Below are 14,543 nucleotides of genomic sequence, written 5' to 3'. Positions count from 1 at the left end.
ATGGAAAATTGGACGGAGGTGTCCGAATTCATTCTCCTAGGCTTAACAAATGACCACACACAGCAACAGGTTCTCTTCACAGTTTTTCTACTGCTGTACCAGACTTGCTTGTTTGGAAATGGAGCCATCTTAGTAGTTACCTTTGTTGGACCACGATTACACACCCCCATGTATTTTTTCCTAGGGCATCTGTCATTTTTGGATATATGTTGTTCTACAGTAATTGTGCCAAAAATGTTGACTGGGTTCATAACAGAGCAACAAACTATTTCCTTTGTTGGCTGCCTCACTCAGCTGCATTTCTTTCACTTCCTGGGCAGCAGTGAGGGCATGCTTTTGGCTGTCATGGCATTTGACCGTTATGTAGCCATATGTAATCCTTTGCGTTATACCATTATCATGAATAAATTGACTTGTGTTATGCTAGTTGGGGCCACCTGGGCCATTGGTTTCTTTCATGCCCTGATGCATACAGTGGTGACCTCCCAGGCATGGTTTTGTGGTCCTAATCTTATCCAGCACTTTTTTTGTGACATCAAACCTCTCCTCATGTTGGCTTGCAGCAGCACAGTCCTAAACCTCACACTTCTTAATGTTGTCACTAGTGGTATTGCTCTGACCTCTTTTTTCCTTACTCTCTTGTCCTATCTTTACATTGTCACATTCCTCTTTTTCAAAACCGGGTTGTGGCAGAACCGTTGGAAAGCTTTCTCCACCTGTGCTTCCCACCTGACAGTTGTGGCTCTTTTGTACATCCCTGTTATTTTTAATTATATTCTTAGCTCTGCTGCTGAATCTGCTGAAAGGGAGATGAGCATGACTCTGCTGTATAGTGTCTGCACTCCAGTTTTAAATCCTTTGATTTACACTTTGAGAAATCAAGAGGTCAAATCTGCTCTAAGAAAAATCCTATGCAGAAAATCTCCTTCTAGAGGAACATAAACACATAGAGGAATGTTACAGATGTAACATTAGAATTTCTTTGAATGGGAAAACTTGATTTTTGGAAGTCTCATTGGAAACATGAAAAGTAAGTTCACCTTCAGTCCCCGAAGCTGGTTGGGCCTTCTTGAACCAATCTCCTATTGCTCACTTACCTTTCAAAGATATCCAGAATTCAATATGTCAGGAAAGGAGAAAAGGCATCATGCGGAGGCCGCACCCACCCCACTTCCGGCAATGCGAAAAAAGTTGTGATAGGTCGCAACACATCACATGACGTGGCAAGTTTGACACCTGTGCTCTATTGTATACTCTGAAATAAATTTTGTATACAACTCATCCTATTCTGCTGTGTCCTTTCAATTATTTTTCAAAAGTTTGAGCAGAGAATGGAATGCTTTCAGAAGGCATTCATATTTTACCAATGCCCATTCTGAAGGATACAGCAATTTGCTTCTGTTCAGATCCTTGGTAATTTTCCTTTATTTTTCATATTGGAGTACTTTAATCATTATTATCTCCCCTGAGTTTTAATCAGCTATATTTTCCAAATCTATTATAGCATATACTGTATATGTCCCAAGACTCAAAAAGCTCTGCTAAATTAGTGTTGTTAAAAGGTATTGTAGAGAATGACAGTGGCATATTTTTATATATATATATAAACAGAGGGAAACATTTTGATTGTGTTTATCTGCATATGTGGGAATGGCTACATGCAGAAGACCATGGCCTATCCTGGTAGGAGCTGAAATTTCTATCTATTCTTCATGTTCATAGAATTGTAGTTGCCTTGAGCATGACCAGTATGCAGATTGTTTGGAATTGCTAAGAAAGAGAATATCTGTAGAATCATTCATGTTGCCATGTGTCCCCAAGGGAAAGATGGGATATGAATATTATAAACTAATAGATAAATATTATTTCCTTTAAGTTTCATCTAATAATTCATCCATAGTATAGTATCTGCTGAAAATGGTTGGAAGAATATATGTTCATGCATAACATACAAAGCTGTTACTAGGAAACTGAGTGTTACCCTTTTTATCCCTGAACCACAATTGCTGATAGATATGAAGAAAGATTGCACAAAAAGTTGAGTTTATTATATCTATCTAGGTGAACTTAACTCCTGTATTTTAAAGGTTTCTAAATAGTAAGATATAGCCCTTGTTATTTGCATCTCAGTGTCCCATTTACAATGTAATCTTCAAATCCTTGAAATGGACTATAAAAATAATTGATATTACTGAATTTCATCATTCATTGTAAATCCACTTGAAATATATATATATTACTTAGTTCTATGTTATGAATCAAATTTTGCTTTTTTTCTTTTATCACACCCACTGTTTTCCTTTCTTACCTTCAAATACAATTACTGTCTTTCTTTACTCTCTCTTTGCCTATATTTCATTTTATTTCACAATCTCAATTTTGGGCATGAAAGTAAATCTGGATAAAATGAAGTATTTCATCTTCTGACTGTTGTACTCACATGAGAAGTGACCAAACGTAGAGAGCAAGCAGGTGACCCAATTCAATTTCATTAGTTGATGTACAGTAGAGGGACACAACATCTACAAATCTATTGCATTAAACAAATACATATACAAACAAACACAACAAATCTAACCGTAAATGTAGGAAGTCATAAACTTTTGTACAGAGTGAATTTGAATCTCTTTTTCTGTCTTTACTCTCCCTTTATCTTTACTTTGTTTTATTTCACAATCTTAATTTTGACAATGAAACAAATCTGGATAAAATGAAATATTCCATGATCTGTACCATGCACTCATAAGAAAAAAGACAAAAAAGTAGAAAGCAAGCAGGTCACTTCCTTCAATTTCATTTTACAGTATAGACAAACAAGCAAACAAGAACCTAATCCCAAAACAAAACAAATCTAATATATGAAAATGTAAAGTTTTTGAAGTGAGTGAATTTTAATAAGGTGCCATGACTGAATGTCAAATACTGTTTAGAAAATGATTTTACATTGCTATATCTAGCATTGTGATCCTTTCTCAAATAACTATTTTTTTCCTATTTATAGAGATGAAGAACTGGACAGAGGTGTCTGAATTTATTCTCCTGGGTCTAATAAAGGATCACAGGCTGCAACAGGTTCTCTTCACCTTTTTCCTGCTTCTCTATATAGCCTGTTTATTAGGAAATGGGGCCATCCTGGGAATCACCCTGGCTGAGCCTCAGCTCCACACCCCCATGTATTTTTTTCTGGGGAACCTTTCTGGTTTGGATATATGCTACTCAACAGTGACTGTGCCAACAATACTAAGTGGCTTCCTTAGAAAGAATCAGTCAATCTCCTTTACTGGCTGCCTCACTCAGCTGCACTTCTTCCACTTCTTGGGCTCTAGTGAGGGTATGCTTCTAGGCATCATGGCATGTGACCGTTATGTGGCTATCTGTAGTCCATTGCGTTATACTCTCCTAATGAATAAATGGACTTGTCTTACACTAATTGGGACCATGTGGGCAACTGGCTTCTCTTATGCCTTGATGCATACAGTGGTGACCTCTCAGCTATGTTTCTGTGGACCTAAACTAGTCCCACATCTTTTCTGTGACATCAAACCCCTCCTCAAGTTAGCCTGCAGTAGTACAGCACTCAGTTTTATTTTGCTGAATGCTGTCACTGGTTCTTTTGCTTTCTGTTTACTCTTTTTCACTCTTCTCTCCTATTTTTACATCATCTCCTTCCTCTTTCTCAAAGTCCAATCATGGCAGAATCGTTGGAAAGCCTTCTCTACCTGTGCATCTCACCTGACTGTTGTGGTAATGTTCTACATTCCAGTATTGTCCAACTACATGCTTGCTTCCACCAGTGGTTCTTCTAAGAAAGACCTTATCATCTCTTTGTTATATACTGTACTTACACCAGTTTTAAATCCTCTGATTTACTGTTTGAGGAATCAAGAAGTCAAATCTGCTATAAGGAAGATTCTAACTCAAAACACCCTATTTAAAAGGACCTGAATATTTCTACTTTTGGAGAACATAAGAAATGACGATGAGCATCTTCAGAGCAGTTTAATTGCTTTGTGTGGCTCCTTTCTGTAAGACCAGTTCCAATCAGCATTATTAAGGAGTGATAATTCCAGCTCTGTATTCTCACTGCTCCTTGTTAACATCTATATAAAAACACTGGGTGAGATCATCTGACACTATGGTACGATGACATACAGCTTTACATCTCCACCCTGGTGAACCTAATAATGCTGTGGCTCCCCTTTCTCAGTGCCTGGAGGGCACAACAGGCTTAAGCTTGCACCTGGAAAGACAGTGGTGCAAGACCCAGTATATAACTAGATCCACAACTCCTATTCAATTCCAATTCAGAATATAGCTGGAATGAACCTTGGAGAACTTTTAGTCCAACCCCCTGCTCAAGCAGGGGACCCTATACTATATCAGACAAGTAGTTGTCCAATCTCTTCTTAAAAACCTCCAGTGATGAAGCACCCACAACTTCTAAAGACAAGCTGTTACACTTTTTAATTGTTCTCATTGTTAGGAAGTTTTTCCTTAATTCCAGGTTGCTTCTCTCCTTGATTAGTTTCCATCCATTGTTTCTTGTCTTGTCTTCTGATGTTTTGGAAAGTAAGTTGACATATACCATTTATAAATTTTCTGCTGGGGCCCTGACCCTCAGGACATTCTGTCACTAGAGGTCAAAACCTTGCACACATTTTCTGGTATTAATATGGTTATTAATACAGTTTTAATAGGGAATATGGTTTTATCAGTTGCCTTGGGGCCCTAAGGGGCACACACTGCTGGAGGTAGTTGATGGGATCTCATCTTCATGCCATCCATATCTCACTCTTGATTTTTGTATAATTTTAAATTTTTAATTTGCATAGTTTTAATATTTTAATTATTTTTTCTATTTATCTTTTTATACTCTGCAAGCTTTATAAGAGAGATGGGCAGTATTAAAATTTAATAAACAAATACTTTTAAATACAATACATTTCTTCAGAATTCCCATTTTACAGTAAAAATATTCTGTTGATAACTCATGCAACAGATAATATCTTCCACTATCCAGGTAGCACATGAAGAGAACATGGATTATTTTCAAAATTCTACCTATTCTTCATATGCATAGAATTATAGTTGCCTTTAGCATGATTTACCTCCCATTCCCATTATGCAGACTGTCTGGAACTGCTAAGAAAGATAATAGCTGCAGAATAATTTACATTGCCTTGTGTCTCTGAGAGAAAGATGCATTTGCATATTATAAAAGAAATAAATACATGAATACCGTTTTTTTGAATTTCGTCTGATAATTCATTCATCTACTGAAAATTGAGCGTCATACTTTTTATTCCTGAACAACCAGAGATGACACATACATTGTGAAGAACAGTTGCAAAAATATTTGAGGTATTACATCTGTCTAAGTTAACCAAACTCTTTTTTAATGGTTTCTAATGCACCTATTGGCATTCATTAGGTAATAGAGAAATAATAAGACTGCAATATAGATGTGGTATTTGCATCTCAGTGTCCCATTCACAGTTGAATTTCTGATCCTTGAAATGGGCTACAAAAATAATTATTTTGTGTTACTACATTTCATCATTCATTGAAAATTCACTTTAAAAGTGCTTTTGGTTTCCCATGTATGCTATGGATAAGGAATGACATACTTACATAGCCTTAGCAAATCAGAAATGCAAATTTGAAAAACAAATAAAATAAAAAGTGAAGCAAACAATGGCTTTCTCTAAATATTGCCCTCTTACAAATATATACTTTATTTTGTGGTTGGGCCAGTATCTTGCCAGCAATTTACAGTTTTGATAAATCATAGTTTATAAAATTGAAATAAATAAATAAAATATGGAAACTAATCAAGGAGAGAAGCAACCTAGAACTAAGGAGAAACTTCCTGACAGAACAATTAACCAGTGGAACAACCTGCCTCCAGAAGCGGTGAATGCTCCAACAATGGAAGTTTTTAAGAAGAGACTGGACAGCCATTTGTCCGAAATGGTATAGGGTTTCCTGCCTGAGCAGGGGGTTGGACTAGATGACCTCCAAGGTCTCTTCCAACATCATCATCATCATCATCATCATCATCATCATCATCATCATCATCATCATCATCATCATCATTATTATTATTATTATTATTATTATTATTATTATTATTATTATTATTATTATTATTATTATTATTATTATTATATTGTTTTATTTGCCATGGAAAGAAGGAGAATGAGTAAAACTATGGCATAATTTCTTATATAAATTAAAGTTCTCAATTAATAAAGAATAATTGATATTACCAGGGCTTTTTTTGTCATAGAACACCCAGAACGGAGTTCCGGCACCTTTTTTGGATGGAACCTTGTAGGGTAGACAAGGCGGGTTGTATAATGTGTGTGAGTTCCTGCACCTTTTTTTTTTTTTTTTACAAAAAAAGCACTGGATATTACTAGTATATATTAGTTCTCTATAAGTCTAAGTCAGGATCTAGTACAAAAAAAAATGAAAGATTTAAATTCCCTTCCGGAAAATTACAGGAAGAAAAAAAAATGTTAAAAATCAGATCAGTTTTCACTCTTGCTTCTGACACTCTAAAAAAAAACACAAGAGTATAATATCTAATTAATGTCTTAATGTCCAAAATCATTAGGAAAACCAAATATTTTATATGTGCATCCCTTGACATAACCATTTGGCAATGATATTGAAACATCAATTGTTTTTAAAGATTGAATGTGTGAATGCAAAACAAACAAACATAGAAAGAAAGAAACAACATTCATAGCATGAGTCCCCATCTTACTACCAAGCACTGAATCTTTGTTTCCTTACAGAATAGTTAACCACATTTGTTTTTTTGTTTTCAGAGATGAAAAACTGGACAGAAGTCTCTGAATTCACTCTTCTGGGTCTAACAAAGGACCACAGCTTACAACAGATTCTCTTCACACTCTTCCTGCTGTTCTATATAGTCTGTTTATTAGGAAATGGAGCCATCCTGGGAGTCATCCTGGCTAAGCCTCCGCTCCACAACCCCATTATTTTTTTTCTGGGAAACCTTTCTTGCTTGGATATGTTCTACTCTACAGTGACTGTGCCCAAAATGCTAAGTGGCTTCCTTAGAAAGCATCAGTCTATCTCCTTGATTGGCTGCCTCACTCAGCTGCACTTCTTCCACTTCCTGGGCAGTAGTGAGACTGTGCTGCTGGGTGTCATGGCATATGATAGATATGTAGCTATCTGTCATCCTCTGCGTTATACTCTCATCATGAATAAATGGGCTTGTATTACACCGTCTGGGGCCGCAAGGGCTGCTGGCTTTTTTCATGCCTTGATGCATAGAGTGGTGACCTCTCAGCTGTGGTTTTGTGGCTCTAATCGCATTGCACACTTTTTCTGTGACATCAAACCCCTCCTCAAATTAGTTTGCAGTAGCACAACTCTCAACTTCTGTCTTCTTAAATTTGTCACTGGTCCTTTTGCTGTGAGTCCCTTCTTTGTCACACTTCTCTCCTATTTTTACATTATCTCCTTCCTCTTCTTCAAGGTCCAATCATGGCAGAACCGTTGGAAAGTGTTTTCCACCTGTGCATCCCATCTGAGTGTGGTAGCAATCTTCTATATTCCAGTACTTTCCAACTATATGATTGCCTCTGCTAGTGATTCTTCTGAGAATGATATGATTATGTCTGTGTTATACAGCATAATTACACCAGTTTTAAATCCCATGATTTACACACTGAGAAAACAAGAAGTCAAAACATCTATAAGAAAGATTCTAAAAAAAAAAATCTCTCTCATGTATAACCATCATGTATATCTTTGGAATTGAATAAATTAATTTATTTAATAAATAAATTAAAAGAAACACATTTCTCAAAAGATATCTCAATAAACAAAGCAGGCTCCTACAGAATTATGGAAGAATAGGAGATGCAGACTGAATTATTATAACATAATATCAAAGGAGGGAGAGCACAGAATGAATTTTCTTAATAAATTCAACCTCAAAAATGCTTCCTCAGCCCATCCTAAGCCATGGCTTTGTTGTTGTGGGGAAAATAGGAGTAGAAAGGAGACAGCAGCTCTGAGGGTGCAAACCCCCCTTTTTTGGAGGGATCTAAGTAGCCTTTGGGCTTCATGTCAAATATATTTGGCCTGTCACTTTTCCTCAGCCCATCCTATCCCATGAGTTTGTTGTTATGGGGAAAATAGGAACAGAAAGGAGTATAAGGTATAAGGACTATAAGGAGTATAAGATATATTTGCCGCCTTGCATTATTTATAAAACTAATAAAGGAAGGGGATAAATAATGAAAACAAATATCGACATATTTACCTAAAATACAGTTCGTTATACAAAAATGTTTAAAATATATTGAATTTTAGGACTTTTAAAATCTTTATACATGCTTTAAGAGTCTGACAACTGTTCTGTGATACATTATATATTAATAGTTTTTTCTCATATATTTTTTTATGGGCTACAGATTGTGAGGAATTAGTATCCTTGAAATCAATGTTTGTACATAGTTCATCCTCTTTCATCTCCTCCCAGCCTTTATTATTTCCCAAAACATAAAGCACATATGGGAATGCTAGCAGAGGGCATCCTCACTCCAACAATATTGATCCTAGAGGATTCAGCAATTTGTTTCCATTCAGATCCAGGGCAATTTTCTTTTATCTCCCCTATTGGAGCAGTTTAATCATCATTATCTCACTTGAGGTTTAATCAGTTATATTTTTCAGAACCATTATACCATACATAGGTTATCTCCTGAGTCATTTTCCCACATGAAATAATTGTTAAATGAGTGCTGTTAATTTTTTGTGTAGAGAATGACAGTGGCATATTCTGTTGGAATATAAGCAAAGGGAAATATTTTGATCTTGCTGAACTGCAGATCTGGGAATGACTACAAAGAGGAGACCATAATATATGCAGGTAGAGAAATGTGAATGATTTTCAAAACTCTACCTATTCTTCATATTCATGGAATCATAGATGTCTAGTCCATGACTTGCATGGCCTTCTCAATATACAGATTGTCTGGAACTGCTAAGAAATAGAAGATCTGCCAAATAATTTATGTTATCTCTTAGAGAAAGATGAGACATAAATATCATAAACTAATAAATACATGAATATTATTTCCTTTAAGTTTTTTGGATAATCCATCCAAAGTATCTACTGAAAATTATTGAAAGAATATATCTTCATTCATAAAATGCTATATACTGCTATCAAGAAATTAAGTGCCACCCTTCTGATCCCTGAAGAATAATTTCAAAAATAGTTGAGCTATTATATCTGTCTAGGTGAACCAAACTGCTGTATTTTAAAGATTTTAATGTTGTATTTTAAACAGCCATTCCCTAGACAATATGGAAATAGTAAGATTGTCACCTTGATATATGTATCTCACAGTCTTGGCCAAGGAAGCCAGCAAAAATGAAAGTAGATGTTTCCAAAATATATAGAGAAACCATCTCCTTTACAATTGATGGATTCTTTTCTTCAAACTTTCCATTAATGTTTTGTTCAGGTTATGCATATAGCCACACTAGCACATGACCACAGAAATTGTCTTTGGATGATGATGGCTTCCTTGGCCAAGAAACAGAAATGAGCATTTTGGCCTAGAGTTGGACACCACTGATAGGGACACCTTCACCTTTTAATGATAACAAAACAACAATTAATGCAAATTATTGATTCCTATGTGAATGGAAAATGTCTTCCAGAACATGGCTTTTCATTTTCGTATCTATTATATTTCTTTCTTACTTGCAGCAATGAAGAACTGGACAGAAGTATCTGAATTCATTTTTCTCGGTCTAACAAATGATCACAGTTTGCAACAAGTTCTATTTATACTTTTCCTGCTTTTCTATATTGCCTGTTTATTAGGAAATGGGGCCATCCTGGCAGTCATCCTGACTGAGTCTCGGCTTCACACCCCCATGTATTTTTTTCTAGGAAACCTTTCTGGTTTGGATATATGCTACTCTACTGTGACTGTGCCAAAAATGCTAAGTGGCTTCCTTAGAAAGCATCAGTCCATCTCCTTGATTGGCTGCCTCACTCAGCTGCACTTCTTCCACTTCCTGGGCAGTAGTGAGGCTGTGCTGCTGGGCGTCATGGCATATGATAGATATGTAGCTATCTGTCATCCTCTGCGTTATACTCTCATCATGAGTAAATGGGCTTGTATTACATTGACTGGGGCCACTTTAGCTGCTGGCTTCTTTCATGCCTTGGTGCATGCAATAGCGACCTCTAAGCTGTGGTTCTGTGGTCCTAATCTCATTGAACACTTTTTTTGTGATATCAAGCCTCTCCTGAAGTTAGCTTGCAGTAGCACAGCACTCAACTTCATCCTGCTGAATCTTCTGAGTAGCTTTATTGCTCTGAGTCCCTTCTTTTTTACGCTTCTCTCCTATTTTTACATCATCTCCTTCCTCTTCTTCAAGGTACAGTCATGGCGGAACCGTTGGAAAGCCTTTTCCACCTGTGCATCCCATCTGAGTGTGGTGGCCATTTTCTATATTCCAGTAATTTCCAATTATATGGTTGCCTCTGCTAGTGATTCTTCTAAGAAGGATATGATCATTACTGTGTTATACAGCACAATCACACCAGCTTTAAATCCCCTAATCTACACACTGAGGAATCAAGAAGTGAAATTTGCTATAAGAAAGATTTTAAACAAAAATCTTCCTTTGGAATGGACCTAAATATCTTTATGTGTGAAAAAGAAAAAAATAATTATGAATGTCTTGAAAGCATTTTTCAGGTTGAATTTATTAAGAAAACTCATTATATGCTCTCCCTTGTTTGATGTGATGTTATAATGATTCAGATTTCATCTCCTATTCTTTCTTATTTCTGTAGGAGCTTGCTATGTTTACTCAGATATCTTTTGACAAATGTGTGTCCCCATTTGTTTTAATTCATTTTTACTTAGTTCCAAAGATATATATGACCATTATTCCCATTGTAGACCTACATGTTTATAAACCTAGAAAAAAAAGAAATTTTAAAAAGCACTGCAAAGGTTTTTGAATGTTATGGATGTCACTTTTTGGAAAAACAAAATACTAGACCTATACTCCAAGCAAGTTTGTTCATTTCCAAATGTGGAATTTATGCTTATTCCTAAATGGGTATTTTTCACTTGCATTGATTATACTGATTAATTTTATTCAAACATTATATATAATCCTCTATTTCTTCATAAATTTGGATGCAACTTTATAAAATATAGCAGTGATATATTAAAAGTTTGATATGGAGTAACTAATGGATTAACCATTATTCTTATTGAAGAAGAAGTTAAATTAGTCTTATAAAAAATTCAGCTCCTTCCTGTGAGGAATAGTGGAGAAGCATTTTGAGCTTTGCTTGTTGTGAAATTCCATATTAATTCTAACTTCATCCATCTTCGTTAGAAGAGAAAATATAATAGATAATAATAAATTTCATATATATAAATACTGTTTTCAGTTTATTTCTTTAAGTACAGATAGATAACTGCATTTTACTTTACTACAATTTTCAAGTATCCTTAAAAAAATATTAAATGTAAATTAGAAACCAACTAATTTCTTGTCTTTCCAATGAAATGTGTCTAAATCTGCTGTCATGTTTCTCTCTTGCATGCCTAGAAATGAATGTTTGTTTTCCTTATTCTAGACACATATGTAATTATTGTGAGAACTTGTTCCATACTAAATTCGAGTAGAATTTATGTTTTGTTTATTTGTGCAAGTCTTCAAGTAACTGTTGATTCATGGTGACTACCTGGACAAGTCTCTGCAATTTTCTTGACAAGATTTCAGAAGTGGTTTGCTATGGCCCTATTGCCCTATTTACTAGGGCTAAGAGAGAGTGACTGGACCAAGGTCACACAGCTGGCTCTTTATGCCTAAAGTGGGACTAGAACTCACAATCTGTCAGTTATTAGCCTGATACATTAACCACTATACTAAAGTGGCTCTATTACTTACTTACTTATATATTTACAACTCTACCTATCATAAGAAATGTGTTTCTGGGAAGTATACATCAACTTAAATTGTTTTCAGAAATCAAAGAAACAGTAAAAATAGAATCCAGCTAAAGGAGTCTATTTTTTCTACTATTTCATTTCCTGGTGTCTTTAATATCAAAGATTAAAATATTTTGCTGTCATTGTTTTGTAGTTTGTTCTTGTTTCTACTAGAATATAAGTCCTGGAACAGGGAGGCCTTTGGGATAATTATATTTTCTGAAGTTTTCTGCGGAGAGCCAAAATAATCTTAACATGTGTAAATCCTTGTGTGTGCTGAAATGGTAGGAATACAGAAACTGTGTTCCTCCTGAAATTACTGTACAAGAAGACCAGGTATAGATCATTGTACATAAAGCTCTAAGCATAGTTATACATAAAGCCCCAAGCAACATGACTTTGGGTTATATTAGGAACTATCTTGAAAAAGCTGAATGTTGGCCAGGTCTTGTTATCTGCCTGTCCAGGATTCTAGTCTTACAGAAAATAAGACCACGAAACAGACATTTTCAATTGGAGACTCTTCCCTATGCACTAAAGACAATCCCTTACATGTAAATATCCCTTAACCTTCTTCAAGTAGGAAAGACATTGAGGATAGTCTTTGGGCCTTGAATGAAGATTACTATTGATCAGTTCACTTCTTTACATAATATTCTATTCATTTTCCTTACTTTGTACTTTATTGTAAACTGCTTCAAATAACTTCAGCTGGGTCATCCTGTACATTTTTGAACAGGAGGGAAAAATCAAACCTCTGTAAATGAATTTCAACTTTGTCCCTGTGCAGTTAGTCCTTGATCCATGACCACAATTAGAACCATATTTCCATTACTAAGCAAAACGTTTGTTAAGTGATTTGAACAGTCGCTAAACAAATGGTTGTAAGTTGAAGGCTACCTGTAACTTAAATATTCTGTATAAATGCTTATGTACATATGATTCTGGTTTACTGGTTTACAATTACTATTTTCTGATTGCTGAATTGCTGCTCCATATCTGATTCTATCAAAGCTTTTCTTTTCTGTCAAGAGTGGAATCAGACAAACCAGAAGCATCCCTAATAACAAGGAATCAAGCAGACATAAATGCTTTTTTAAAAAAAACAAATGTATTAATTAGATTTATTTGCCTCCCATATCACTACCAAGTAACTCTGGGTGGTTTAATATTTATTTATTTATTTGTTTGTTTGTTTGTTTGTTTATTTATCCCTCACATTTATATAGCTGTCCATCTCTCAAACATGACTCCAGGCAATGTGCAATAAAAAAAAACAGCTACAAAAAGACCACAAACATTTAAACATTCCAAAATAAAAGGCATTAATACTGATTTTAAAAAAGACTAAAAAACAGCATTTTTGTATTACAAACAAGTAGCCATCTCAGCAATTCTCCATTTTCTTGAGATTCCCAAGCCTGTTTGTAAAGCTATGTTTTGGGGAATTTCTGCAAATCTACCAGGAGTAGGGTCAGTCATATTTGGAAGAATTATGTTCAGTGGGGGTGGGGGTTGAGGTCTACCATGGTAGAAAAGGCCCATCTCCCCAGTCCCAATCCCAAAAATATACCACTTCGACTGTATCTGATGGGAGGGACAGACGTGATTGGGAAAACACAAATGCTCTCTAAAAGTCAAAAATAGCACCAGGAAGAAAACCAAAACCAGTTCACTAAGCAGAGATGTAACATGTTTCATTGTCAGAGCACACATGAGCCTGTGCCTGTGCCACCACATTTTGTACCAGCTGAAGCTTCAGAGTACTCTTCAAGGGCAGCTCCAGCACAGCACATTACTATAAGTTTTAGTATGAATTCCTTATATTTTTTAAAATAATTTTGATTTATTTTATCATTACATTTGCAATTTTAATTGCAAAGGGCGAGCCCTTTGAATTGGATGTGTGTGTCTGTGTCTCTCTCTCTCTGTGTGTGTGTTCTAGTCAGTTCCAATTCCTGCAACTGTCTGAAGGCCGTACGGGTGTGGATGGGGAGAAACAGACTCAGGCTCAACCCTTCCAAGACTGAGTGGCTGTGGTTGCCGGCTCCCAGGTATGGTCAGCTGACTCCATCGCTGACTATAGGGGGCGAAACTTTGGCCCCCTCGGAGAGGGTACGCAACTTGGGGGTCCTCCTGGATCCACGGCTGACACTGGAAGACCAGTTGGCGGCTGCGGCCAGGGGGGCGTTTTACCGGGTGCGCCTGGTGCACCAGTTGCGGCCTTTTCTGGACCGGGATGCCTTGCGCACAGTCACCCACGCTCTTGTCACCTCCCGCCTGGACTACTGTAATGCTCTCTACATGGGGCTTCCCTTGAAGAGCACTCGGAGGCTCCAGTTAGTCCAGAATGCGGCCGCGCGAGCGGTGATGGGAGCGACTCATTGCTCCCACGTAACGCCGCTACTGCGCGAGCTGCACTGGCTGCCTGTGGCCTTCCGAGTGCGCTTCAAGGTGTTGATTATCATCTTTAAAGCGCGCCATGGCATTGGACCTGGTTATATCCGAGACCGCCTTCTG

General features: G+C 36.4%; 4 protein-coding genes across 4 annotated transcripts; all 4 read left to right on the top strand.

Annotated features, from left to right (window-relative positions):
• LOC107287589 (olfactory receptor 12D2-like) lies at positions 1-942 on the top strand. The gene has a single exon (XM_015816112.1). It carries the CDS (start codon positions 1-3, stop codon positions 940-942), a length of 942 nt encoding a protein of 313 aa, XP_015671598.1.
• Positions 943-3,003: 2,061 nt separating this feature from the next.
• Positions 3,004-3,945, top strand: LOC107287588 (olfactory receptor 12D2-like). Its single transcript, XM_015816111.1, has one exon. The coding sequence runs from the start codon at positions 3,004-3,006 to the stop codon at positions 3,943-3,945; it is 942 nt and encodes a 313-aa protein (XP_015671597.1).
• A 2,807-nt stretch (positions 3,946-6,752) lies between these two features.
• Positions 6,753-7,801, top strand: LOC107287587 (olfactory receptor 12D2-like). The gene has a single exon (XM_015816110.1). The coding sequence runs from the start codon at positions 6,839-6,841 to the stop codon at positions 7,799-7,801; it is 963 nt and encodes a 320-aa protein (XP_015671596.1). The 5' UTR covers positions 6,753-6,838.
• Positions 7,802-9,768: 1,967 nt separating this feature from the next.
• On the top strand, positions 9,769-10,710 carry LOC107287586 (olfactory receptor 12D2-like). Its single transcript, XM_015816109.1, has one exon. It carries the CDS (start codon positions 9,769-9,771, stop codon positions 10,708-10,710), a length of 942 nt encoding a protein of 313 aa, XP_015671595.1.
• Positions 10,711-14,543: the final 3,833 nt, after the last annotated feature.

The sequence above is a fragment of the Protobothrops mucrosquamatus genome, unplaced genomic scaffold, assembly GCF_001527695.2.
Source record: "Protobothrops mucrosquamatus isolate PMUCROS unplaced genomic scaffold, P.Mucros_1.0 scaffold400, whole genome shotgun sequence".
Taxonomy (NCBI): Eukaryota; Metazoa; Chordata; class Lepidosauria; order Squamata; family Viperidae; genus Protobothrops; species Protobothrops mucrosquamatus.
Note: the sequence above shows the minus strand (reverse complement) of the source record. Positions and strands in the feature narration are given on the sequence as shown.